Source organism: Daldinia loculata (assembly GCF_022478755.1).
Source record: "Daldinia loculata strain CBS 113971 unplaced genomic scaffold F4817scaffold_46, whole genome shotgun sequence".
In the NCBI taxonomy this organism is placed as follows: domain Eukaryota; kingdom Fungi; phylum Ascomycota; class Sordariomycetes; order Xylariales; family Hypoxylaceae; genus Daldinia; species Daldinia loculata.
The window spans coordinates 122619-148693 of NW_026054900.1; the positions used below are offsets into that span (position 1 = coordinate 122619).

Consider the following 26075-nt stretch of genomic DNA (forward strand, 5'->3'; position numbering starts at 1 on the left):
AAAAAATAATTTATTATTTTATATAAAGTATATTAAAACGTTTATTTTTTTTAAATTAATTAAAGTATTTTAAACTTTTAAAAACTATTATATTAATAAAGCTTATTTATTATTAAAATAATAAAACGTATGATTTTATTAAATTAATTAATTTTATATAAATTTAACGTAATAAAACAAGTATAATAACCGTATTAATAAACTTTATTATATTAATTATATTAAATTAAAATTAACGTAATAAAGTAAATGTAATAACCGTATTAACAAATTTTATTATATTAACAAAAACGCTTATTATCGAGGATAATAATATTTTATTTTTATAAATATTATTTTTTTACAAAAGTTTTTTTTTTATTTTAATTTTAAAGCCATAGTAACATTTATTAAAACAGTATAAAATCGACAATATTAAAGCTATTTTAATTATAATATTATTTTTATAAAAGGGGCTTGTGCTGGAATGTATGGTTAGTGCGTGTGTATATTTTTACGGAAAAGATCGAAAGTAAAATTATTATTATTTTATATAATTCTAGTACAGCTCTATTAACAGGCTTTCCCCGAATTGACATTATAGTACATTTCAACATTTTAGAATCATATTGTCCTAGGACCCCCCTTACCCGGGTAGGTACCCAGCCTAGGCGTTAATTGTACGAGCATTAAACAATCAGATGATCGAGATCAAGATGGAATACATACTATGTAGAAAGAAAAGCCTAAGACAAAGAAACGAGACCGGATCTCCGTATCTTCCATCCTTAAGCGTCTTTCTGCATCCCTGAAACATGTGACCGCAAAGCCACCGAAGCCACAGTCTACAATCTACTTCGTAGGTACATGTAGCTGGCAAACTGGGCAGTTTATTACTAACCCACCTAAGCAAACGCTACGGCTAAAGCGTGCAGCTACTAGGTAGCAAGCTAAACCAGCTATGAAATTTACCGAGTTTACACCTCACCCCAAAGTTATCCTGGACCATCAGCCCAAAGTCTAACCCAATAAGGCAAATGTGGACCTTCATTCCACCGTAATAGTATTAGCGCACCCAAAATTTAATTACTATTTCATTAATATTATATATGTATAAATATACATTTTATACACCGTTTTAAAATTTAATGAAATTTATTAAAATTAATTATTAATTAATTAATAATCGATTAATAATCGATTATCGATTAACCAATAATTAATTAATTTATTTTAATTTTAAAAAAACTTTTAAGTATGACAGATTACATAAACCATGTCACGTGTTGATTAAATTGCTGATTAGATAACAAACATCGCATGAAACTATTCGCATTACGCATCGTACATACTTAAGTACCTAAATACCTTACTACTATACGGAACACAATGCAATTACGAATTAATCCCTGTTTCCTTATTATTTCGTGGATGAAATGCCTCATATTTTGTAATTGAATTGAATTGAATTGAGTTGAATTGAATCTAATGTGGGACCTTAAGATTTAACCAATCAAATCTTGCGCTCAGGCTGTTGGATCCAAAGTTTAAACCTTTGCCAAATCAGGTTAGACTTTGGGCTGATGGTCCAGGATAACTTTGGGATGAGCTGCGCCCTCAAATTTACCAGCTTAGAATGATCCCGCCTAGATTCACTCCCCCACCCCCGAAATCACCGCGCTCGAAAACGCGTCGGCTGTACATTTTCATTTTACGTGTCAATTTCAAGGTTTGACGAACATTGACGAACATTACCTAACCTATGTTATCGCAACATTCGCAAGCCTCTTTTTTAAAGTTTAATACTGTCCTGCGACAATAATTCTGACACTAGATTCGAGCTGCCCGATCGGCAGCGCCTACCGCGACCATGTACATAAAACAGATCATCATACAAGGCTTTAAGAGGTGCGCGTTGACAAGTCATCATAATCCGCCATAAATTTCAGTTCTACCATACTAATGTCTATTCCATATGCAGCTACAAGGACCAGACGGTCATGGAGCCCTTTTCGCCCGGTACGAATGTCATCGTGGGTCGCAATGGTTCTGGAAAGAGTAACTTTTTCGCCGCGATACGATTCGTCCTGAGTGATGCATACACCCAAATGAATCGCGAGGAACGCCAGGCGCTACTACACGAAGGCTCAGGTTCGGCAGTTATGTCTGCTTATGTCGAAGTTATCTTCGATAATAGTGATGACCGATTTCCGACCGGAAACAAGGAGGTTGTTCTACGCCGCACAATTGGTCTAAAGAAGGACGAGTACTCGGTCGATAAGAAGGTCTCTACCAAAGCAGATGTCGCAAATCTGCTCGAGGCCGCCGGATTTTCGAGGTCGAACCCCTACTATATCGTACCACAGGGACGTGTCACGGCCCTTACTAATATGAAAGAGTCGGAGCGGTTGAATCTACTAAAGGAAGTTGCTGGAACTCAAGTTTACGAATCCCGCCGCGCAGAGTCGCTTAAGATCATGACGGAAACGAATAATAAAAGGGAGAAGATCGACGAACTACTAGATTATATTAAGGAACGTCTAAGCGAGCTGGAGGAAGAGAAGGAGGAGCTGCGCGACTACCAGGACAAGGATCGCGAGCGTAGATGCTTAGAGTACGCGTATTATCACAAAGACCAAGTCGCTACGCAGGAGGCTCTGGAAGAATTAGAAGAATCGCGTCAGGGTGGTATCGAGGATACGGACGAGAACCGCGAAGCATATAACTCGGGTATGAGAGTCATCGCTACTCTAGACGCCGAGATACATAAGCTCCAACAACAGATGGAGCTTCTTCGTATAGACCGTCGGCAGCTTGACGAAGACCGCCGAGAAAGTGCCAAGGCGATGGCGAACGCCGAGTTGGTCGTCAAGAGTTTATCGGACAGCATGTCAGCTCAAGAACAAGCCAGATCCCAACATGACGCAGAGCTAGACGAAGTGAAGACGACAATAGCACAGAGGGAGGCCGAACTAAAGAAGTTGACACCTGATTTTGAGAAGGCAAAACGGAAGGAGGCAGAAATCAAACAAGCTTTAGATTCGGCAGAAGCTGGACGGCAGCGCCTCTTTACAAAGCAGACCAGGGGAAGTCAATTCAAAAGCAAGGCAGAGCGGGACGCGTGGTTGCGAAAAGAAATAGATGAACTCAACGTAACGCTGAGTCAGCAAAGGGCGAATCGTCTCGACGCTGATGAAGAAGTTAAAACTATTCAGGCTACTATCCAGCAGCTCGAGAACGAGATTGCAAACCTACGACAGAGAAACGAAGGATTTGGTGGCGATCGACTCGCTCTCGCCGAAGAAGTCACCAACGCGAAAGATGTCCTAGACAAGCTCAACGAAGAGCGAAAACTACTCCGCCGAGAAGACGACAAGTTGGAGACAATCATCGCAAACGCTCAAGGCGAGTTGGCCAATGCCGAACGGGAACTATCTCATACCATGGACCGCTCCACCTCTCGAGGTATAGCATACATACAACGAATGAAGCGCGAGAATGACATCCCGGGTGCGTACGGTACGTTAGCTGAGCTCCTGGATGTTAACGAGGCGTACCGGTTGCCGGTAGAACAGGTCGCTGGTGCCAGTTTGTTTCACTACGTGGTCGATAACGACGACACTGCGACATATCTGGCCAGTACGCTTCAGAAAAACTTCGGAGGGAGAATCACATTTATGCCACTCTCTAGATTAAAGCCACGGATGCCGAACCTTCCAAGAGCTAACGATGCGGTTCCGTTACTCAGCAAGATCAAGTACAGCGCCGAATATGAAAAAGCGTTTCAGCAAGTCTTCGGCAACACAATTATATGTCCAAACCTCACAATTGCCAGCCAATACGCGCGAAGCCATGGTGTAAATGGTGTTACTCCAGACGGAGATACCAGTAATAAGCGTGGTGCAATGACGGGTGGATATATCGATACGCGAAAATCGCGTTTAGAAGCCGTACGAGCCGTTAACAAGTGGAGGGAAGAATACGATCAGCTAAAGTCTAAGGCAAACGACATACAAAAGAGAATAGAGCAAAAGGACCAAGAGATCACCAACGCGTTAGGCGAGGAGCGCAGGCTAGCGCAGAGACTCCGACAAATGGAAGATGGCTATGGACCGCTGCGAGCAGAATTGAATGCAAAGAATAACCAGGTAGATCGTGAAAGAGATCGACTTGAGGCTGCAATCAAACGGCGAGATGTTGTCGAGAGGAACATGAAGCAGTTCCAAGATAACCTCAGCGCACATGAAGCCGAGCTGGCTTCGGACTTTAAGAAGGTCTTGACAGCTAGCGAGGAGAAACAACTTGAGAACCTCGGTGCCACCGTTCAAGAGTTACAAAAAGAGTGGAATGAGGTCAGCAATAAGCGGAGAGAGCTTGAAAGTCGCAAGCGAAAACTAGAGCTGGATCTGCGAACAAACCTCCAGCTCAAACTCGATCAGCTCACTAGTCAAGCGTTTGAGACTGCTTCCAGTGGTACTACTAACTTAAAAGAAGCCAAGCGAGAGCTCAAGAAAGCACAAACGGCAATAGCTTCAGTTCAGAGCAAGATTAAGGCCAACGATCAACAAATCGAATCCGCCGAATCTAAGATTGCGAGCCTAGAAAAGCAAAAGGCTGAGAAGGAAGCACAACAACAGGAGATTGCAAGAGAGATCAAGAAGCAGGAGAAGAGGATGGATAAGAACAGGCAGATGAAGGCTTTGTTGACAACAAGGGCGACAGAGCTAGCCAAGAATATTCGAGACCTCGGTGTCTTGCCAGAAGAAGCCTTCGAAAAATACGAGAGGTTTGATCATAAGACCGTACGTCTAACCCTTCGTAAGAAGACATGTTCATTACCAGCTAACTCTGCATCATAGGTTGTATCGCGTTTAAAGAAGGTTAACGATGCCCTGAAGAAGTACAAGCATGTTAACAAGAAAGCTTTCGAGCAATACAACAGCTTTACCAACCAACAAGACCAGCTACTGAAGCGTCGCAAGGAACTCGACCAGTCACAGGCGTCAATTGAGGAGCTTGTTGCTCACCTCGATCAACGCAAAGATGAGGCGATCGAGCGAACATTCAAGCAAGTGTCCAAGGAATTTGCTACCATCTTCCAACGTCTAGTGCCTGCTGGCCATGGCCGCCTAGTGATTCAACGCAGAGCCGATCGACGAGTCGACCCTGACGACTCTGACGAGGAACAACGGAGTAGCGTAGAGAACTACACAGGCGTCGGTATCAGCGTCTCGTTCAACTCCAAGACCGCAGACGAGCAACAGCGCATCCAGCAGCTCTCAGGTGGTCAAAAGAGTCAGTCGCACAATCTTCTATTTAATATATCATCCTAGACTAACAAGCATAATAGGTCTCTGCGCTCTCTGTCTCATCTTTGCCCTCCAACAGACAGAATCCAGCCCTATGGTCATCTTCGACGAGGTCGACGCCAACCTGGATGCGCAATACCGAACAGCCGTGGCTGGGCTCCTGCAGTCCATTTCGGCTGAGGCGGGCACGCAGTTTATCTGCACGACGTTCCGACCGGAGATCGTGCACGTGGCCGACAGGTGCTACGGCGTGCTGTTCCGCAACAAGAACAGCACGATCAACTGCGTGAGTACGGAGCAGGCGCTCGACTTCGTCGAAGGCCAGGCACCGAGGTAAATTCGCGGCAAAACCACGAGTCATGCTAAGCCGAGGGGTGCGGTGCGGTGCGGGTCTATGTGTATATGGTCTTAGGCGAAGGAGTTTACGTGAAGTCAAGCCATACTGCGTTGTATACCATGAGGCACGCGAGAAGCTTGACGCTGTTATTTATTGCCGCTGTATGATGTAGCTTATGCTTCGAGGGATGCTAATGAAAATTATTTATTATTCATATTTAAGGGAAAGATATAAGTCTTGAGACCTCTTGATCTGACCAGACACTCCTAATTCTATCGCATAAGCTAAGGGCTAACTTCACTACCTTTTGAGGTAATGGGTCTTTTTGACTATTCACTTCTTAGCAGGGTTGAGATTGAAGCTGATTCTCAATCTAACAGTCTTGATCTCATATGATCTTGGTGTAGTGGTTGGCCACGTAGTTTAAACAGTCCGTCAACAACCAGGATCCCAGACATCCAGGCATTTCATACAATACGCTTCTACAAAGCCATGACTGGCCCATATACTGGTATAAAATGTTCGAGGGTGGATCCAAGCACCTAAAGTAATCGAATAATGAATTCGCTACTGTGAAGGACTATAAACCTATTCCATTCAAATCATTGATACGTCCACAAGCTCTTTATCTAAGGTATTCTTGTTCTACACTATCGACCTCCTCAAAGGATGAGTTGGTTGCGGAGGGGGGGGGGGGGCTTGGCTAGAGATAAGCCAACCACTACCGCTGTGAAAACATGCTTTTTGATCTCATTCAACTAACCTGACCATTGTACGAGGGCACTATTCATCGGCTTAAGGTATGCGAACTGCTGATTCGGGTGAAGTCAAGTCAATGTATGCTATTAAGAGTACGCGATGTGACGGTCCTATAGCCAGAGCTGGTCCGGTCTAAGGCTGGCATTCTCATAAGAATGACAAGGACCGTGACCAAAAGGCTGATTGGGTAAAGGATGAAAGATGGGAATCGTCTCATCTTCGAATCTTGAGTCACTTGGGCCTTCGTCGCTTCAGACGAATCTAACCTCGTAAGAACCGACGGTGGCCGTGCTGCTAACTGCCGTAAAGCTTGTTAAGACTATTTCGATCCTAACTTATTAGAAAGCCAGCTCATCAAAGGCCTTGCTAAATATACACCTAAGGTAAGTGTGCTAAGGTAACAGAATTACAACCTGATCACGATTCGAACTTCACTACTTCAAAAAGCTGCAGAGTTTAACAATGGGTTGATATTTTACTATACTATCCGTGTACTAACGTAATTCTACAAGCAGGCGAGTAACAAGAAACGCTAGCTAGTAAACCATCTCAGTCCGTAAGACCTAGGCCGTCTAACACACATACATATATATATAAACGTCGACGACCTTAGATATCCCAACACGACAACGAAATGTTATACTATATAGCGCCCCCGTCTCATTTCATTTCATTTCATCTCCAGCCATACAGCCAGCCAGAACAGCTTACCGAGATCGTCTCGGCTCTCGCCAAAACGCAACACTATGCGAGTCTTCGGGCCCCAGGCCGTCGTCCTCGTCCTCGGCGCGGATACCCAAGCTCTCCCTCCAGACGCGCTCTTCGTGCTCCGAGGGGGACGCCGCACGTGTCCGTGACGAGCTCCGGCTCCTGGCAGTGTCGCTACGACTACGGGTGCGGCTATGACTATGGCTATGACTATGGCTGTTGCCGCGGTCACGAGTATGGCTGCGATGGTGACTACTGCCGTGATCTTGACTATGGTGGCGACGTTGGCGATGGCTGCGATCATGGTTTCGATCGTGGTTATGGCTCTGGCTGCGACTAATGTGGCGATCATGGCTTTGGCCACGCTCATTACTACGACTATGACTACTATCGTGATCGTGGCTATCACGCTGGGGAGAAGGCAATTCAGTCACCGAACTCGAGAAGGGGCTCCGATGCGGCAGGACAGCCGTGTATCCCTGCGAATCCCTGTCCCCGGTAGTCTTATTCCTTGGGCGGGTGCTCCTCGTAACGTCAGACTCGCCAGTCAGAAATCTTCTCAATAAACTCCCCCCATCCGCTCGTTGGTCAGAGGAATACACAGACGAGCTTGTGGAATGTCTAGAGTTCTGAGTCGGGCGATGACCTAACGCGGTAGCAGGCCGACGGGTTGGCGAGCGGGTCCTTGGAGGACGGTCGCTGTCGTTGTTGCGATTGGTATTGTTACGCCTGTACTGCGAGGGGATCTCCGGCACGGGCGGCGCGTCCCTTATATTGTCCACGGTGTACACCGTGACGTCGGTCCAGACGCTGTCGGTGGCGGTAGCGTGGATTGGCGGCGCACTGCGCGAGCGATGCCCCCTTATATTGAGAGGAGAAGGGGCAGCTGACATATGACTGAAATCCCCTGGAGGCCGAAATGCAGGATGGGCCATGGATAAGACCGACTTGGTATCGTCTGGTGTCAGATCCGACTTTGATACCTGAGAACTGTACCACTGCGTTACCTTTAGCCTACCTCTTTCTTCCGCCTCAAAATCTCGGTCGAGGTCTGGGTGGTCTCCCAAGTCATTCAGATCATCTAGATCATCCGGGTCTTCCGGGTCTTCGTAGCCATCCGATAAATCTTGCTCCTCATTAATAGATGGCAAAGGATCACCTGCAATTGTCGATTCCCCGAGCTCTGAGTAGGGGCTCAGACTGTCAGGCCTATACACACTTTTCACATTGTCTTTCAAGCTATACAACGCAGCCCTCCTCTGATCTTCCGCGCCCTCTAGATCGGCTACAGCTACGGGAATCCCGCTCTTCGTCCTCCTCGTATAGTGCTTATTTTCTGCAACGTACCTCAACTCTGTTCCACCATCGCTTGTCTTTCTTAATTCGGTATAAGCTGCATTACTTTTACTACGTTCTTTTCTCCGTTGAAGTCGCCACTCTTTAAGTTGAGGACGGACGTGCCTGAGCTCCTCGAGTACGCTATCGCTCATAGCTATGCATTGCGCTGCCCTCTCCTCCGTGAGTTGCCTAATCCATTCGTCGACGTAGCGTCTAAGTTTTGGTTCCCTAGCTCGCCGCTTGGCTGAACGTGATGGACGTGAAGGACGTGATGAACTTGAGGAGCGTGACGAGCGTCTCTCGGTCCGGTCAATAAGGGTGGTCCGCAAGTCGGCAAGCACACGGGCATTGGCACCCATAGCACCTAGAATACAAGCCTCACAACCAGACTGAACAAAGATCATGTGGCTCTCAAAGGGTGGTGTTCCATAGCACTCGCGGTATAAGTCCGGATCTGTCCACAGGGCAGCAATAGAGTCCACTCGTCCGACGAAAGCAGCGAGAATTGGGTGATTGTTCTTGCCCTTCCACGAGCGTAGTACGTCCGTATGAACCGTTACCTCGTAAGCGACGGCTAAGAAAAAGCGACGGATAAGCCAGGGGTTGAGAACGGAATGTGTCTTACACAACACTGCCCTCGGGTCCATTACTTCTAGGTTAACCTTTTCGGCGATTTTTATGAAGAGACGCTTTAATAAGCCCGAATTATGAAGCAATTCATCCGGAAGATTTTTAATTTTCTCCTCCTGCCTGTTCAGCCATCTCCTCGACGGAATAGCAACTCCATACTCGGGTCGTCGGGATAGGAGCTTTGTAAGGCGAGTAACGTTCTCGCTGGACGGATGGTGAAGATCGATACTCATCCGTGCTGTATATCTCTGTATCTATAATATCCTAAGTGATCTTAATATTTCTGATTTCGTCTTATTTGGTCTGATAGTTTAGATAACTTTCTGTAACTAGTAGTGGTATAGTAAGTAAGGAATCAATGGTTGTTGTAAATTGGCCGCGGAGCGTTAATGCTATGTACTTCAGATTTTTGGGCATTGTTCCTAATCATATCGAAAACAGGCAACATCTACGCGAACTCTCGAGTAGTTGTGCAGCAGGCCTTTTGCTTCACCATAAATACCTAAGCATTTCTTTTGTTCCTTAACTATTAAAAAGTCGGTAACTACTCGTTCGTAGGACAAAGACATTATTCTGGTCGCCGCTCGACTTGGATCGACACAATGCTCAAAGAAACTTATGACGCTGCCTTTAGCTTCCGTCAAAGGGTTGGGAACTTTGAGCGAGTAGACTCACAGTAGTACTATCCTGCCAAGCCATAAACAGCCAAAGTGACTTTGTATTCTCTTTCAAGTGCCTATGTTCGAGGCTCACGCTCCGAGATTCACGCCCCGAGGCTCACGTTCGGGTGACAAAGCGGAAATGCGAGAATGCGGAAATACGGGAATATCGCATCTTCCGCAGCATAATATGCTCCCTAGAGTTGGGTTCTATATTTGAGAAAACGTCCCAAAAGTCGTCCCGTCTACGGCGGCGTAGAGGTTATAGACTAATTTTTATGTAACGGATGCTCAATGCCATGAAAACTATTAGCACAAAAATGCTGGCCAGAACGCCCTAGCCCCCCAACCGTTGCCTAAGCAAAGGCAATTGCGAGCTGTAACTGCAATGTCTGTCTGTATGCTAGGCCTAAATCCACCCCAAATATACAGGTTCGCCTTGGTATCACTGCCGTATCATCGGAATATAGAGGAATCGTTATCCCATTACCATTAGCCCGCAGCCGGACCTCGAGCCGGGTGGTACTCGTGCTCCCTCATACGCTCTAACCTAATCTTCGCCGCCTCAGTACCATCATCTGGAATGGCTGGCTCTCGGAACCACTCGTGCTCAAGAGCTTGCCGAGCTGTGATTCGTTTCGCCGGGTCATAAACGAAAATCTTCTGCAGAAGATCCAAGAAGGATCTGAGAAATGGGCTGGAGGCCGGTATGATATCCTAAATCTATGTCAGCAACTGAAGTAGGAGGACAATGGGTTAGTAACTAAGTCTTACACTTAACCGTTTCATATTCTTCACGAAGCGCCTAGACGCTCGTGTAGTTTCCGCGGTAGGGTAGTCCAATCTTAATCGCTTGAAATATCTGCCATCTGGATTAGTGAAGCTGTACACAAACTGAGTGAAGAGGGTCAACGTACTTGGATGCGGCGTTGCCCGTGCTTCGTGTAGCCATCTTATTGACAGCTTGTACGAGGTGACTGTCTATGCGACTATCACAAACATTCTCCATCATGGCCAAGTGCTCGAGATTATCGTGCGTCTGGAAGAGAGCATCGCCAGTAAAAAATTCCACCAATATACACCCAATACTCCATATATCGCAGGGGAAAGACCAGCCTAACCCAAGTATAATCTCAGGTGCGCGGTAGTGCCTGGTCGAAACAACAGATGAATGATACTCATCCTGGAACGTTGCGGATCCAAAATCGATGAGCCGAATCTCAGTGTCAAGTAAGACCTTGCGCTGAGTAGCCTGTCGGCTCACACCAGCCGACGAGGAAGGTATCCTACGATTGTAAGTGAACGTCTGATAGGCGCTATCACAAAGGAGGATATTCTCCGGCTTCAAATCGGTGTGGATGAGGTTTAGATCGTGGAGAACTGGGACCAATCAGTAACAGTAAAATGGTGCCGCGAAGGTATAATTGCTTACAAGCGACGCTTGTGAATAGTTGTCGGGCAAAGCTCTGGATCTGGCTATTAGGGAAAGGAACAAAGTTGTTGCTCTTGAGGAAGTCGAATACACTTGAACCGAGTAGGTCCATTACTATACAGATGTGCCCACGGTAGTCGAAACAGTCTCGAAGGTGTATACATCGGTTTCGGTTCTCCTCGTCGTTGGCCTTCAAAGTTTGAAGCACGCGTAGCTCAATTCTGGAAGCGTCCCGATACTTCTGCACGGCTCGGATGATTTTGATTGCAACCAGCTTGTTTCGTCTCCGGTCGCGGGCCTGAACAACTTTGCCGAAGGTACCTTGCCCTAACAGTTTTACCATTTGATCTGATAATATATTAGACGAGTAACAAGATGAGGAGGGAGGAGCTAGGAACGCACATTGTGATGTGAGGTCAGCATCAGGGACAACAATGTAATGACCGTCATCGTCGTCGACTCTAGCACCGCTTTGGTGGGAACGCTAAAACACGAAAGTTAATAATCAGTACGCACAGATGCAAGAATGGAACCGCTTACATCATTAACAACCCTAACAGTCACATCACCAGCTTTCTTGACAGGCTTCTGAGGAGGGCGGTATGTGACGAAAGCATCACCGAGAACTTCGACTTCCCTTCTCTTCGCTTCTTGAGCAATCTGCTGCCTGGTCCTCTTCCTCTTCTGACCAGTGTTATGACTCTCGTAGTCATATTGACTATTCGAGGACAAAGACCCGAGCGAGGTAGCAGCTGTAGTGTTGTGGGCCGACGTCGTGCGATCGGTAGAAGTAGAACCACTAGTAGAGGTTTGCTGGTAAGAACCATTTACACTTGGTTCGTACAAGTCATCATTTTGAATAACATCGTCCTTTCTTCGTCTCTTGGCTGTATGACGGGGGGTAGCATCATTCCCAACACCATTCGCGTATGTTCGTGACACAGTAGCGACCGAATACTTCTGTTCCTCCGGCTCGGGGGTGTCATGTATGACAATAACTTCTTTAGGCAAGCCGTTTTTATAGAAACTCTTCCAATCCGGTTCCTTAGAACGGCGACGTTTTCTCGGTTGGCTGTCGGGGAAGGACTGGGCTGCGGAGGCGGCGGAGGCGACCGAGGGAGGCATATTGGCGTGATTTGAGTCTAACCGAGGAGTAGAATTGGTTCTCGAGGAATCTTTGGTTGGTCTCGCAGTGGCTACTGATGCGGTTACTCCATTTGTAGAGGGTTGAATTGTTTGACTTGTGGCGTAGGATGTACTAGTAGTATACGAAGATGACGAAGAAGCGGCGTGGTGTCGATTAGAGACGGTCGCTGTCGAGGCTGTCGAAGCCGGGGTGGGGAGGATAGGGTTTGCAGAAGTAGCACCAGCAACTGATCTATATGAAGAACCACCGCCCTGTAGGTTTGAATAGGGCGGATAGTGATGAGTTGAGTGATGATGATGACGATAATGCGGAGGGAGTGTAGCCGTTGCAGTAGTCGGCGTTGACATTTTATTCAAATGTCAATAAATTGTGAGAGAGGAGGTGAAAGATCCCGTGGAGAGAGAGTTCTAGGATTGGGATGGTTGGGAATTGTTTCGTGTGCACTTTCCAAGAGTACAACACGTACCGGGGGGCCAGTGCAGGTTACTTTTTTTTTCCTACTGATGTCGCGCTGTTCGTGGCTGTTCGGGGCTGTTCGGGGCTAATTGCGCTGCCCTTAAGGGTCCTTTAGGTTAAAAGGCACTTGTTCGGCGCTGTAACTTAGGCGACGTTGGGCCTAGGATTTAAATCCTTACCGAAAAGAGTGCGGAACGCTCTTAACAGTGACCAGTAGTAGGCCCGTAGTAGGCCAGTGGTAGGCCAGTTTAATCGCGAAGGGAATAGCAACCGCTGCGACCGAATTCCAAGGTTCGTAGGCTGAGTTGGCAGCACCAATAAGCGATTAGGTACCTCCGTTTAGGTACCTACCTAACCTGCTAAGCAACCTGCTAAGCAACTTGCTAAGCAGAGTGGGTACGAACTAAAGAAATCCCAAATGTGGTGACTGTGATGTTAGGTAGGCCAGAACTTGCAGGCCAGAACTTGCAGGCCAGAACTTGCAATCCAAAGCGAACAATTAATTATCAATATTTTCCTAGGTAGTGATCTTTATTTTCCTTTTCCTCTATTTCCTCCTCAGCTGTTCGTTTTTGGCCTGTGGCATAGAGGGTTCGAAGGTCGGGGCTTCGGTAACCGAGGATAATACGGTTGATCGTAGATTGCAAGGTTGAAGTGCAAAGCTTTGTAGGTAGGATGATGGCTTCTGTCGTTGTATCGTCTCGTCTGCTACCAATGTGCAATTATGCACGTGATCAATGTCTTTATATTATTAAAGCGTTCAAAGATGATTGCTCGATCGAGTACTGTTGACGGTTTGGCTCTCGAAGGTGGAAGGACAAGACGTGCCTGTGACGAAAGTACTCGCTACAGGTGGTTGAAGTAGGGCATAGTCTTCTTGTTGACGACAGCATTAAGAACGACGGCCGAAAATGTATACTTGTCTACCTCTAGGAGACAAGAATAAGCAATAACACTCTTGGTGCTTCGAGGCAATTTCAAAGCAGAGAGAAAGGAGGAGAGGAATCTAGTCTCGAGTGTGAATTGTGAATGTGAATGTGAATGAAGTCCTGCGCTGCCGCAATGCAGGATGAGGTGGTGGTAATGATTTACTCGTGGGTTCTCTCATAACGCACCAGGCTGCCAGGCTGTGTGATACAGCAGAATACAGGGCAGATACAGGGCAAATACAGGCATGTGGTTGACAGATGCACATACAAAATGGAATATGTACATGGAGATACATAAGTTAGGTATGTACATGGCGGATTCACGGGTTCTGCCTCTTGTTTCGGACTTCGCCCACGCTGTTTGGCTGTGTGGTGAGAATGAAGTAATCGGTGGGTCTTCTTCGTCTTGCTAATTCGCCCCAGGAATTACTTATTACCACGCTATCATTACAACTTAAACCCATAGCGTCGATAGATAATATTAAGTACCTTCTATCTAAACCAAGTACCTGTGTGACATGTAAATACCTATACAGGTACATGTAATTTTTATAGTTAATACCAAAAATACCCCAATAACAATAGATTAATGACCCCTCCCCGCACGGTATGGGGGAGGAGCCAAAGATTGATTTTCTCAGATTCCGAAGGCAACAACCGTGGAGTTTCCACAGTATATATTTTATAAAATTTACTGTCTTCATCTTCCCATCGCCTCCGACGACCGACTTAAGAGGGCACCAACCTACATGGTTAAAAACAACATTATCTCACATTCAAGGATACCTAACATAGGTAGGTACCTGATGTACCTGAACATTGAAATCAGGTATCAGGTATCAGGTATCAGGTGTCATGGGCAACGGATATTATCTCCAGGGTATCTGCTATCGCTGATTTCTTCCCCGTCGATACCGGCAACCTTTTACTTGACTTACTTACACACACGTTTGACAATGTTGGCCAGCCATCTATATCATCATACATCAGACATAAGTAATTACATATTCCCAACATCCGGGGCTGCTTATCAAGATGGGGAAAACAGTTGATATGTCTCGACAAGTTTTTTTTTCTTAATTCGTTTCGCTCGTATCCCGATTTCTTTCTTCTCTTACTTTTAAAGTAGACCCTTTCCTACACAGGAAGTGATTGCGCTGGATTGGCTGGTCAGTGGGACCCCTTCGGGAATACTACCTCATTACCTTAGATACCTACCTACCTACCTCGCTAGAATTCCATCGGGTCCATTCAAAGGACCCCTAAACCCTCTTCTGCCAGCAGTAAACGACATCGCAGGCGGCAAATATCGCCACATACATATGTACTATTGGTACTGGACATCTGGTTCGCCCAAGTTTGTCTGCTTCTTTAGCGTCGCCTATGCATCTCTTGCATCTCTTGCAGCATTAGCTTTTTTTTCCCCTCACCTCAGTACAACGCAACTAGTATCACGATTTTTCACTTGCAGCCTTATCGATTTCAATGGGTCCGGTCTTTGCTTCAATCATACATACATAGCTGATGACTACCTACTTGAAGGAACAAGTCCCCGTTCTGCCCGTCCCAAGCCGTCCGTAATAAGTAAGCAGAGAGGCTTTTTTTTCTTTCTTCTTTTCTGCCTGCGTGGCATCCCATGATTCTTGAGCACAAATCCCGGTTTAGGATTACTCGGCCCATGGCTGTTTTTTGAACGACGTGAGTCTTCCAATTATCAGCCGGCAACTTGAGACGTGCGCATTTGGCTTGATAATAACCAGTTCTTCAAGTAGGTATGTCTACTAAGTGGAAGGTATCTTATAACAAACAATACCTACTTCATAAGACGTTTTCTTTAGCTAGGTAGTAGGGAATATTATTCGTCCACCGGCTGGACCTCAACCATTCCCTGTTACCACGCTGCAATCCAAGCCTCCAAGGGAGTCGGGACAACGGGCCAACGTTTTCATCTGACGAGAAACTAAATTAAAATGAACCCACCGCTTGCCTAGCTTACACCAGGTGTACACTGACAATCGTCAATTACATTCCAAAGAAACGTTCAATCCCGACTTGTTTTCAGCTCCAAAGCCTAGTGTAAAAAGGGCAAAGCCTTTTGATCGACAATTTTGAGTTATCACTACAGAAAGAAGATGAAGACAACTCAAATAATAAGGTCGTTAAGGTCGTCCGGTTTCGAGACTATAAGTACCTAACCACCTTGTAATATCATGACTCGCCAAGTCTGGTTTACATTTAAGTGGTTTGAGGAATTATTACGTTGCCCTACACCTCTTTGATGTCCAATTCTTACGCATCCCTCTGCGCAGTTAAGTATGCCCACGTCCTAATGAAGTCATCCGCTTCCCGACAAAAAGTCGTCCGCTTCCTACATCACGGGTTATTTCGCGCCTTTCCTCATGTAAGTGGTCCCTTCGGCCCAGCATTAAGGCGGTTATCAAATCTTATGATGTTATTTTTGAACAAGTGTTCAATGCCGTACCATCAATAATATATGTATATTCCTACCTGGGGCAAGTTTTATGTACCTAGGTAGGTATATACAATTCCCAGATCGGGGCCCAGACCGAGCCAAGTTCTAAATAATCCTCCTGCGGCATTGGCCAGATAAATAAACCTATAAAAAGGCACCCAGTTTTACATATGCGTTTCGTCGTCATCAGAATAGGCGGGCTTTTTAACCGTACGCCGGGCAAACCGAATATAATAAATACATTTAGTAATACGATTATGTCTCGCATCTCAGAACCGAAGCGTCTTCTACCATAGTAATAAAAATGACTTATCTAGTGTAATGGCAGCAGTGCCGCTCGTCAGCCCTTGTTAATCCTTCATGAGGCTCCATTGAAGCCTTCGTATTTCCTTTCTATGCGCAATAAATAGGATACTATTCCCTACATATAATAAACCCACAATCCCTATCTCCGCAATCTACACTACGGTCCTTCGTCTGTATTCCTTTGTAAAGCCAGAATACCTATCTAATGTAATGTAATACGCAGCTGTGTCGCGCTCAGACCGCCAGATCTTAGAAAGGATCTCTAGCTCGCCCCTGTAGCGAGCAAGCACTCCTCGTGGAATGGAAGGATACGTATTTAGATTCATATTATTAGAGGTAAGTACCTAGGTAGGCAACATGTAAGAGAACAGCCCCTCCTAAACCCTGCCGGCCATGGACAAGTCTTGCCGAACTCGTCACATGTACCCCGGGCACGCGTCAAGAAGCACGCCAAGACGGTTTGACGATCGAAGCTGAGACCCGGAAACCAATTTCCTTCTCGCATCCTGAAGGAGGCAATTGCTACGAGCTATTTAATAAGAGGGTTTGATAACTGTTTCTATTTCATTCTATTTCATGTCCTTCTTATCTCCGCGTCTAGTGACGCTAACAAAGCTACCATTGCGTCTCATCTATGACGAAGTATAATCTCTTATAGGTAGGTACTAACTGTGCCATGACATCAAACTATGTGATACTTGTTTGACGTCTTCTTCTCCCCTCAAACTAAATCATCGAGACCATGTTAAGTAGCAAACACAATCCCCCTCGACTTGTTTCGCTCCAGAAACGCCTAACGTGGCTACCTAACGCCGCCGAACAATGATGAATTCCGTCTAGATACCACGATTGAACACGACCATCCCCCCATCTCCTCCACGGCCGTGAAACTCCTCCTCTAAGCTATCTGCGCTGATCTTCTGGCGCTGCGGGAACGCCGCCAACGCAAACGGTAGCGCGAGGAAACTCATGCCGAGGATCAAGCCGAGGTTGATGGGCAGCGTGTAGCGGGGGTTCTTCTTGAGCCACTCGGTGCGCTGAAGGCGCACAAGGATCAGCGGCGGGACGACCATGATGGGGCTGCTATTGAAGACGCGGCTGAGCGCCGTCTCGCTGACCGCTAGTGTCGCGGCCTTCTTGCTCTTGCCCAGGCTCGGCACGTCATTTTCAGCTTTGCCCTCCTTCGCCAGCCGCGCCTTGTCCGCCTCCGAGAGCACGGGGAACACGTCAATTCCCGTGCGCATCTCCTCGCCGCGCATGAGGAACACGTTTAGCGCACCGGCGGACGCTACGGCTGCAAAGGGCACGAGCCGCCCGAGAATGAGCTTCGTCGACGGCGAAAATCCCTTCAGACGGGGGATGATCGAATTCAGACCTACTGCCACGGAACAAGATGCGCCGACGGCAAGGAAGTACGATTGGACGATTTTCGAGTAAGAGAGCGGGTTTGATTTGTTCGCGTTCGCGTGGTTGATGGCAACATTAAGAGACTGATTGGTGATTTGCCAGAGAACAGTCCCGGTGTTCTATTATTGCGCTTTAGGTAAGTATATCTTCAAGCTGCTTCCGCTCAGGTCGTAGTACAGGATGGTGCGCGTACCTTTAAACCCGGCGTAAGCATTCCAGCCGTAACGATCAAATTCGAGAACACGAAGCAGGACATTCGGAAGGGGAGGAGGACTGGCTCTCCGGTTTCTAGGGAGCCCGATTAGCCCAGCAGTTCGAAACTACGGAACACGTCAAGTTCATCATGCTATCGTACCAGGATGCAGTGTAGAGTCGACGATCTTCTTCGCCTTCCATAATTCCGGCGTCATATCCTTGATCTCGCCTTGCTTATATGCGACCAACAGCTTTTTGGCTTGTTCAAGACCATGGTTTCCAACGAAGAGGGTTCTATAACGAAAGGATACACGTCAGAGAAACAGTCACTGGTAAAAGATTGGAAGCTAGCAATACCTTGGATCTGTAATCGTTGCCGTCTGTTTAACACGGCCCCAATACGTGCTTAAGTCATATTGCGACTCGGGCAGCTCCCGACTGCCAGGCAAAGAAGCCGACATAGTGAAAGTTGCGAATTATGCGATTTATGCGATTCCTTCGCTCAGTTACGCGCGACCAATTGCCAAAGTCCAAAGTTGAAAGGAGCGGACAGCTGGTCCTACAAGCTTAGCCGACGTAAGAAGGCTGCCGGCATAAACAGGTAGTACCCGCCAACGGAACGTATGCGAGGGGTGAAAGTGGGAGTGGGAGTGGGAGTGGGAGTGGAAGCACTTATCCTCCGTTATTGTTTGTACCCTTTGTAAGTCGGTCCCGGCGATGAAAAGCCTTAGCTCACGGCTTCAGCCGGCATTCTTTACAGGAAGGCATGATTCTCACGAGTCACAAAGCAATTTTTTAGTGGGCCGATCTCGGCCATCGTATCTTTTCAAGTAGGTACGTACAGGTAGATAACAGGGCAACGCGGGGCACTTAAACGAGATCCAGAGAAATGAAGCATCTACCTACATACCTCCCAGGTAATGAGAAAAACATAGGATATTCCACAGTATTATATAGGATATAAAATCAAAAATCTACATGAATAGAATATATAACGTATCAAGGTGCAATTATATATACTCCAAGACCAAAGGTAAGAAAAATACAAAAAAATCAAATCCCAGAGTGGTCTCTGGTTTGAAGAGATGGCTTGAAAATTCGAGCACAGCAGGGATCGAACCTGCAATCTTCAGAGGTCGTCGTAGAACCGAAATCTGACGCCTTACCATTAGGCCATGCGCCCCGTTGAAGACCGAGCAAGAAATATAGCTTTATATTTCAAGTGGTATTTTACAGAAAATTCATCCGATCATCCAATCATTTCACGGACGTACCTACACTATGTATGTGGAGACCTACTTAGCGTTAACTAATGGATTCAACAACTTCCTAGGAAGTCGACTGGCAACATTATTACGTAAGGTCTTTCACCTTTTCATAGCGGCATCATATTCGAAAAATCAGGGATTTGCTTTTATTTTCACATTGCTCCTATGCGTATCATCCCATCTTTAAAATGTCTTAAATTTGTACACCTGCTACTTTCACGACGAGATGTAGTTTATCCTAAAACAAGCCTTTTGTAACATTACGTTTGATCTTCTTACCGGCTACTTCTCACCAAACCACATAATACGAAGTGAGCATCAATGCTTAAATACCCGAGGGTCATATCTCCAATAGAGGTATACATTAAGTATGGTGACTACTATCTAAAACACATGCTTTTAAATATCTCGTTATTCGCGTGAGCCATCCGTGCTATGATACTCTCAAGTATCATCCTCTACAGCTTCTTCGACTGCTTCCAGTCGTCAAAGTCCCTAAGCCACTTCTTCACCGTCTTGATCTCCCACTTATGCGCCTCTCGGATGAACTGCGGCTCGGCTTCTACATCCAGGATGCCGTACGAGTCCCAGTGGTGACCCGCCCCGGTGATGAGTAGCTCCGGGTGTAGGTCAGACGACGTACGCGCGGGCGCGAAGTTGGAGTGGTAGCACAGGTCGTTCCACACATCCTGGTCCCCGTCGATGAATGCCAGCCGGTCGGCTGCGAAGTTGAATGCGCCGAAGTCGTTGTATGCATCCACGTCGGGAGTGGAGGGGATTGAGTTGTATTTCCCCGGCGCAAATGCCCAGCGGCACCACTGTTGCTCGTAGTCGGTATCTACCACTCGAGACAATAAAGCCGGTCCCTCTTTTGGTGCTGCGATATATGCACCCTTGGTTTGTTAGCTTCTGGTTCGCGCTTGGGGATCAAGTGGTATATAGCGGTATCCTCACCTGCTCTATACAGCTTGTATAAAGATACGAGCGTGTAGAAGTGTTTTCTATACTAGCCCATGCTGATGCATTTTGAGTTCCCTATAACGAGAATTAGTTACGAATGGGTTGATATTCTGGGTGGCCAGCGTGCAGGAGGGGATGAAATAGTTACTCACCCAGCAATCGTTGCTATTATAGTCCCCCGAAGGACACAGTGGGAGGGTATGACGCTTCACGTAATTGGCATAACTACCAAGACCACTATAAGAAGTGTATTAGCCACTAACACGATGTACGGGAAATAAAGGTATGGTTTTTCCAATTCCGAAACGGAACAGAGTGGATAACTCGATAGAAATTGACCTGTAGGGAGTCTTACGTCCAGGGTTCACCATTGGTGTAGTTCGCCAACACATTGTCCAGTTGGGTGATCTCTTCCGGGGCATCTATATCAGAAACATTGCCGCAGAAGTAGAAAAAGTCCCTCGGTCCGTAAGTGGAATTCCAATTCAACTCCTGCCACGTATTTGAGTGGTAGAATCCAGGATTTCCTATAGGGTCCTATATATATGAGTTAGTAGCTAGTCGAAGTTGGGGATGGAAGTCCCATGCTCAGGACTGAGTTTTCTTGGTTACGAGGTAAAAGAAGGGAACTCACTGCAATAGCTGCTGCAAAGTCTCGGTGGTCCGTTAGAGATTCGAGACCGAAGAGAGCCTTGAACTGCTTGATTGCTTTGGTGTGGTTCTTGGCCACAAGGAGGTCGAAATTGTCCACGATCTTATTGATTCGTGTCACACAATCCTGAGGAGCGTATTTCTGGATGGGTTTGTACCATTCAGGATAGCCCACACTCACCTTAATCGGAGCTGAAGCGGCAATTCCACCGTAGAGGATGTCTCCGTACACCTTAATCGATGCAGCCGTCTGCGCTCCTGCCAAGCTACCGCCGTACACTATCCATGGCGTGTTAGGTGCAGTGAGGCTTCCATTAACACCGGGGAACACAGCATTCTGAGCAAAGTGGGCGTTGTCAGCTATGGTTTGGTTTGTAGTGAGGAAGAGTAGCTCATCCGTGGTGCTGGTCTTGAAGGGGTAAGAAGCTCCATAGTAACGGTTCTCAAGAATGACACCTTCAAAACTCGTTAGTACTGGTTCTATTCTCGTCTGCATCATAAGTTATCTCTGTTCTTCTATACGAGACGTACCTAAGCCATTTGTAGCTTGCATCAAAATTTGAATAATTCCAGTCTGTAGATTTGAGAATCTACTCGGACCGCTGGTCTCTCCCGAGATGTACAAGTAGACAGGCCCGCCTGTAAAGAGGTTAACATTGCTATATCAAGCATAGGACATCATGTAAACTAACCAGGCTTATAGTAAGAGCTGTCAAAGTAATATCGCTGCTTGAAGGTGCCATGGCTCAGATTGGACTTGGAGAACAGCTCATTGTCGGGGAAGTGGTTGATCTTCTGATCGAAGTAGTGGACACCATATTGAAGCTTATCCCGAGGCGCTTCACGCTTTATTTGCATTGCTCCGGCATCCCGAGACAGGGCGGCCAAGAGGCCAATCGACAACCAATTCAGCTTCATGTCCCTGGCTAAAAGACTATGCGATACCAGGAAAACGGATAGCAGAGTGCCAAGGTTGGGAATTATATGCTATGGAGATCCGGATCGACGGGAGCTGAGGGCTTAACCAAGTACACTCACTAACCTAACCGGTTAGATATCATCTTCTAGCACGTCAGCTTGCGTGCGCTACCTAGTCGAGTTCGTCAAATACGATAAGAAGTAACGCAAACAATTCCTTGGTTAGGAAAGTTGCACGACGTCGCATTGCATGCTGACTAGATACTATCCCGGTTTATTAGTGGAGGTGCCTGGCTGCTTACAGGTAGATAGTTGACTCGCATGTAACTTCAAAACGCGGTCAGATCCTAGTGGTCATCACTTATAAAGAAGCGTCACGATTAGAACCTATGATTATGAAAACGAATTATGTCACTGCGTAAAGAGCTATGAACCTATCCGCCTAACCCCTCTTTGTCTACAATGTCTTATAATCCCATTCTATTAAAAGTGTATATGTATGGTCGTGCCGTATTAACCGGCGTAGTGTGGACACGCATAAACATACGGATCGAGGCTAAAGAGTATATACGTACTACTGAAAGGTAGTGAGTGGCAAACACGGACGGTAGTGCGGCTGGAATCGTCTCGGCGAATATTGTAGAATTTGAAGACTGTTGTACTTGATCTCGGAATTTTAAATGGACAAATCTAGCACACCCAAAGATTCCTCAAGAAAATATAGTTATATAATCCAAGTTTTCGCTTTCACCTGTTGTTAGAGATATATACTATGATTTACTCCTCTACATATAACATGCTCTAGCCTGGAGGCTGCGCGCATATTCCTCGGTGTACTAGTATATTTGCTGAGGTCAATACACATAGTATGTTTATTATCCTTCATTACTGTCTTAATCGTAAGATATTCTACGGATACTCTACTAAGTTAGGTAAGTAATAGAGATGTAATGTAATACACGCCTCGAAGAAAAGAAAAAGGCCCCGCGGTGAAGGTGAATGTACGAGTGTTTTTACGACGTAAAATAGACCAACAAGCTATTTAGAAACTTATTAGCCCGATATTTCAACCATCACTAAAACAAGAAACTATATTATCATCGTCATTTTAGGTACATGAGATAGAAGTTCTTATTATAAGAACATGTCACAATGAAACTCAATTAGTCATTCTATAACAGAGCCAAGAATAGAAGATATGTGCCTTAGATATGCATTTATTCATATCGGTTCAGCCCTATCCATCTCGCAGCGCGCCGATGTTACGCTACGCTGCATAAGTGAAGACCACGTCTAGTGTATTTATTAAAGGGAATATGCCGAGGGTTTTCCCATTGCGGCGCAGGACTTCAGCTTATTCTAATTTCTAACTAATACATTCAACCGCTTCTTCTTCTTATTATAATACCTACGCCCTTTCTGACTGTTCACTGGTAATACCTAGGTAGTTTGTCCGTCTAGGGCGCCAGTACGGACTGAGACGCTTGCCCGGCGCAAGCGCAAATGCTACTTCTACGTAGATCCGCGCCACGCCGGCCTTGGTCAGGACAAGGCACATTGACCGTCGTCGCCGCCTGTCATTTGCGAATATGACAGCCCCATCTGTACCTCGCATACGAGCTCGCAAGCCCAAAGTCCGCTCCGGTAGGTCCCGTCTTATAAGTCTAGTTTGATTATCTTGTCTATCATGAAGACCTGCTTCGTTAACGTGGGCTGAAGGCTGCGCTACGTGCAAATCGCGAAGGGTTAAATGCGATGAAGGCCGGCCGGCCTGTGCTCGCTGCCAGAAAGCTCGGCTGCCTTGCAAATACAACGCTCCTGAGCCGCAACACGGCCAAAGCAGGACTCAAGATGGTGTGTTACCGGTATCTAATAGCGGCGACGCTGGTTCGCAGTTGGCGCCAGGGATGCGTTTACATGATTTTGAAGGACACGAGGTCTTCTACTTCGACTTATTCCGCAACGTCGTCGTGTGCAATCTCTCTCTGAACGGGTATAAGAACTTCTGGACTCGGACTGTACTTCGCGAGAGCCTCAGAGATGAATGCGTACGGGATTGCGTCCTGGGTACCGGTGCGCTGTGCCGCGCAATGATGGACCAGATTCATCGTCTGAAGCAGCCGGGGGCGAAGTCTCTTTGGATGGTCCCGACAGATTCTCTTAACCCTACTAATGCTAGATATCACAGAGACGCGCTCCAGTTTTATACCAAGGCCATCTCAAAGTTTCGAAGGCGGATGCTGCTCGAAAGCTCGTCTATTACGCCACGAACAATCCTGATTGTCAGCATTTTGTTCGTCGTGTTCGAGGCGATGCAGGGCGACACGGATACCATCGACCGGCTTATACACTCTGCCATACTCGCCTTGGAGAGTTCCATGTCAGGTAGTATGACGTTTGGTTCTCGGTTACCGCCGACTCTGGACGACGAGGGCGTCCGCGAAGCAGATTATTTCCTCGCGCGCCTGTCTGGATTCAACTCTTTGCTATCCCCATTTTATCCCGCCATCCTGAGAAACAAAGCGTATCGAAGAACTTGGTTGTGCAAAGACGCTATTCCTAGCAGCGACCAGAGCACGCAGCAGATAGAGCATACCTTCGAAAGGTACACGACATACATGTTATTCTGGTACTTTCGCACAGCCCAAACCAAACTTTTCAATATCCCGATGGATTTAATGAAATTCCAGGAGGAACAGGCGCTTGCTATAGATCAAACAAAAATTTGGTGCGAATTTTTAGAAAGCAAAGTAGACCAGGAGAAGGATCCCGTCCAGTGCTGGAGTTGGAATATTATGCTAGTAGAGGCGAAGATGTTTACCGTCCACGTTCGTTACCGCCACGACCCAGAAGAATTCGAGGCTATGTGGGATTCGCAACTCCCCATCTGCCGCGAAGTCATCACACTCGCCGAGTCGGTGTTACAAGAAGAGAATCCGCTTACTGGTGCTCTGCCGCCCCTTTTCGAAGACAAACTGCAACCGATACTGCGTTCCCTAACATGCAAATGCCGCAACTACGACGTTCGGTCGAGGGCGCTAGCTCTCTGCCAGAAGATATCTGGGCCCTGGTTTGAGAACAAGGCGATGGTTGTCGGCATGAAGATCCTCGTCGAGTTGGAAGAACGGGAAAGAGACGCTTCTGGGTCGATCCCCTACCGGTCAAGATTAAGATGGACTATATCATCGTGGAACGACGACCGGACAGAACTGCGGATGGTGCTCACGGGAGTTATTACGGGCCATCGTAAGGAATTAACGATTCGCAAAGACGAAAGTATCGATGACATGATTGAGAATATATCTAAGCTATCTGTCTAGTTGTCCGAGGTGTGAGCAGTTACAAAAAACACAAAGACCTAGGAACACCACAGGCTACTCGACCAAGTCAGATATATAGTAAGAAAGAGATAATGAAGACTCAATACCTAAGATCAAACACGTACATAAACACTATCAAAGCTCATAACTAATAGCTAGGTATCTAAAATAAGATTCTAAGCACAACAGAGAACATTGTTCTACATGGCAAAACAACGCAGTGGACGACCAAGGAAAATACTAGCAGTGACTTACCCCTGATAGGATATCCGCAGCCCCTAGCAATAGACAGCCTGCATGCACAGGATCATATTCGAATACCACCTCTCATTCAAGCCGAATCCCACCATCTTACCGTTCTTCTTAGCCTTAGCATAGGCTTCATTAACCGCGCGCTCCATCTCGGCAATCTTACTCCTCATTTCCTCGACCCGTCTCCGCTCCTCTGCCGCCGCCACCGCAGCCGCCGCCGCCGCCTCCGCAACTTTCTTAAAAGCCTTTTTCGTCTCGGCCTTCGCCCTGACCTCCTTGGCCTCCTCCAGCCTGGCCCTCCTCCTGCGAATCATCACCGAGAAGTAGAACTCATCGCGGGTTCGCGGGCTCGGCGGCACCTCGTCTCCCGTCTGGATGTCGTGGGCGACGCTGTCGAACGTGACTCTACTGGGGGATGGTAGCTTGACGTCGACCGATAGCGTCTTTAAGACACCCTTAGGACGAGGCTTGGGGGAGGTAGGATGATCCATGGTTTCTTACTAAAGGCTTCAAAGTATCTATCTTCAAGTTATGATTTAATTTTTATAAATCTTGATGTTATGTTTTGATAAGTGCTGGTTTTTACGCCTATCACATAGAGACCGTATCCTTGGCTAAATACCTATCCTGCAAAACATTCCA

General features: G+C 46.6%; 7 protein-coding genes and 1 non-coding gene across 8 annotated transcripts; 2 read left to right on the top strand and 6 right to left on the bottom strand.

The window, feature by feature from the left end:
• The first annotated feature begins 1628 nt into the window (after nucleotides 1-1628).
• On the top strand, nucleotides 1629-5868 carry F4817DRAFT_345716 (RecF/RecN/SMC protein). Its single transcript, XM_049304304.1, has 4 exons — nucleotides 1629-1887; nucleotides 1961-4781; nucleotides 4839-5274; nucleotides 5330-5868. Exons 1-4 carry the CDS (start codon nucleotides 1850-1852, stop codon nucleotides 5623-5625), a joined length of 3591 nt encoding a protein of 1196 aa, XP_049156515.1. The 5' UTR covers nucleotides 1629-1849; the 3' UTR covers nucleotides 5626-5868.
• A 984-nt stretch (nucleotides 5869-6852) lies between these two features.
• On the bottom strand, nucleotides 6853-9941 carry F4817DRAFT_201617 (uncharacterized protein). The gene has a single exon (XM_049298587.1). The coding sequence runs from the start codon at nucleotides 9291-9293 to the stop codon at nucleotides 7092-7094; it is 2202 nt and encodes a 733-aa protein (XP_049156516.1). The 5' UTR covers nucleotides 9294-9941; the 3' UTR covers nucleotides 6853-7091.
• A 270-nt stretch (nucleotides 9942-10211) lies between these two features.
• On the bottom strand, nucleotides 10212-12276 carry F4817DRAFT_360521 (kinase-like protein; the record flags this gene model as incomplete). The annotated part of the gene is made up of 6 exons (XM_049306290.1): nucleotides 10212-10436; nucleotides 10494-10581; nucleotides 10637-11099; nucleotides 11152-11499; nucleotides 11554-11635; nucleotides 11692-12276. 6 exons carry the CDS (start codon nucleotides 12274-12276, stop codon nucleotides 10212-10214), a joined length of 1791 nt encoding a protein of 596 aa, XP_049156517.1.
• A 4575-nt stretch (nucleotides 12277-16851) lies between these two features.
• Nucleotides 16852-19040, bottom strand: F4817DRAFT_345726 (Tricarboxylate/iron carrier). Its single transcript, XM_049304305.1, has 4 exons — nucleotides 18422-19040; nucleotides 18225-18358; nucleotides 18063-18157; nucleotides 16852-17988 (listed from the first exon to the last, which is right to left on the bottom strand). Exons 1-4 carry the CDS (start codon nucleotides 18523-18525, stop codon nucleotides 17299-17301), a joined length of 1023 nt encoding a protein of 340 aa, XP_049156518.1. The 5' UTR covers nucleotides 18526-19040; the 3' UTR covers nucleotides 16852-17298.
• Nucleotides 19041-19163: 123 nt separating this feature from the next.
• F4817DRAFT_t127 lies at nucleotides 19164-19247 on the bottom strand. The gene has a single exon. It is a non-coding gene; the product is annotated as a tRNA-Arg (tRNA).
• Nucleotides 19248-19333: 86 nt separating this feature from the next.
• F4817DRAFT_345727 (peptidase S28) lies at nucleotides 19334-22212 on the bottom strand. The gene is made up of 7 exons (XM_049304306.1): nucleotides 21636-22212; nucleotides 21475-21582; nucleotides 20927-21399; nucleotides 20648-20829; nucleotides 20445-20529; nucleotides 20287-20367; nucleotides 19334-20225 (listed from the first exon to the last, which is right to left on the bottom strand). The coding sequence occupies exons 1-7, from the start codon at nucleotides 21859-21861 to the stop codon at nucleotides 19791-19793; spliced, it is 1590 nt and encodes a 529-aa protein (XP_049156519.1). The 5' UTR covers nucleotides 21862-22212; the 3' UTR covers nucleotides 19334-19790.
• A 982-nt stretch (nucleotides 22213-23194) lies between these two features.
• On the top strand, nucleotides 23195-25320 carry F4817DRAFT_201738 (uncharacterized protein). Its single transcript, XM_049298590.1, has 2 exons — nucleotides 23195-23505; nucleotides 23581-25320. The coding sequence occupies exons 1-2, from the start codon at nucleotides 23451-23453 to the stop codon at nucleotides 25179-25181; spliced, it is 1656 nt and encodes a 551-aa protein (XP_049156520.1). The 5' UTR covers nucleotides 23195-23450; the 3' UTR covers nucleotides 25182-25320.
• Nucleotides 25321-26039, bottom strand: F4817DRAFT_201739 (uncharacterized protein). Its single transcript, XM_049298591.1, has one exon. It carries the CDS (start codon nucleotides 25922-25924, stop codon nucleotides 25460-25462), a length of 465 nt encoding a protein of 154 aa, XP_049156521.1. The 5' UTR covers nucleotides 25925-26039; the 3' UTR covers nucleotides 25321-25459.
• Nucleotides 26040-26075: the final 36 nt, after the last annotated feature.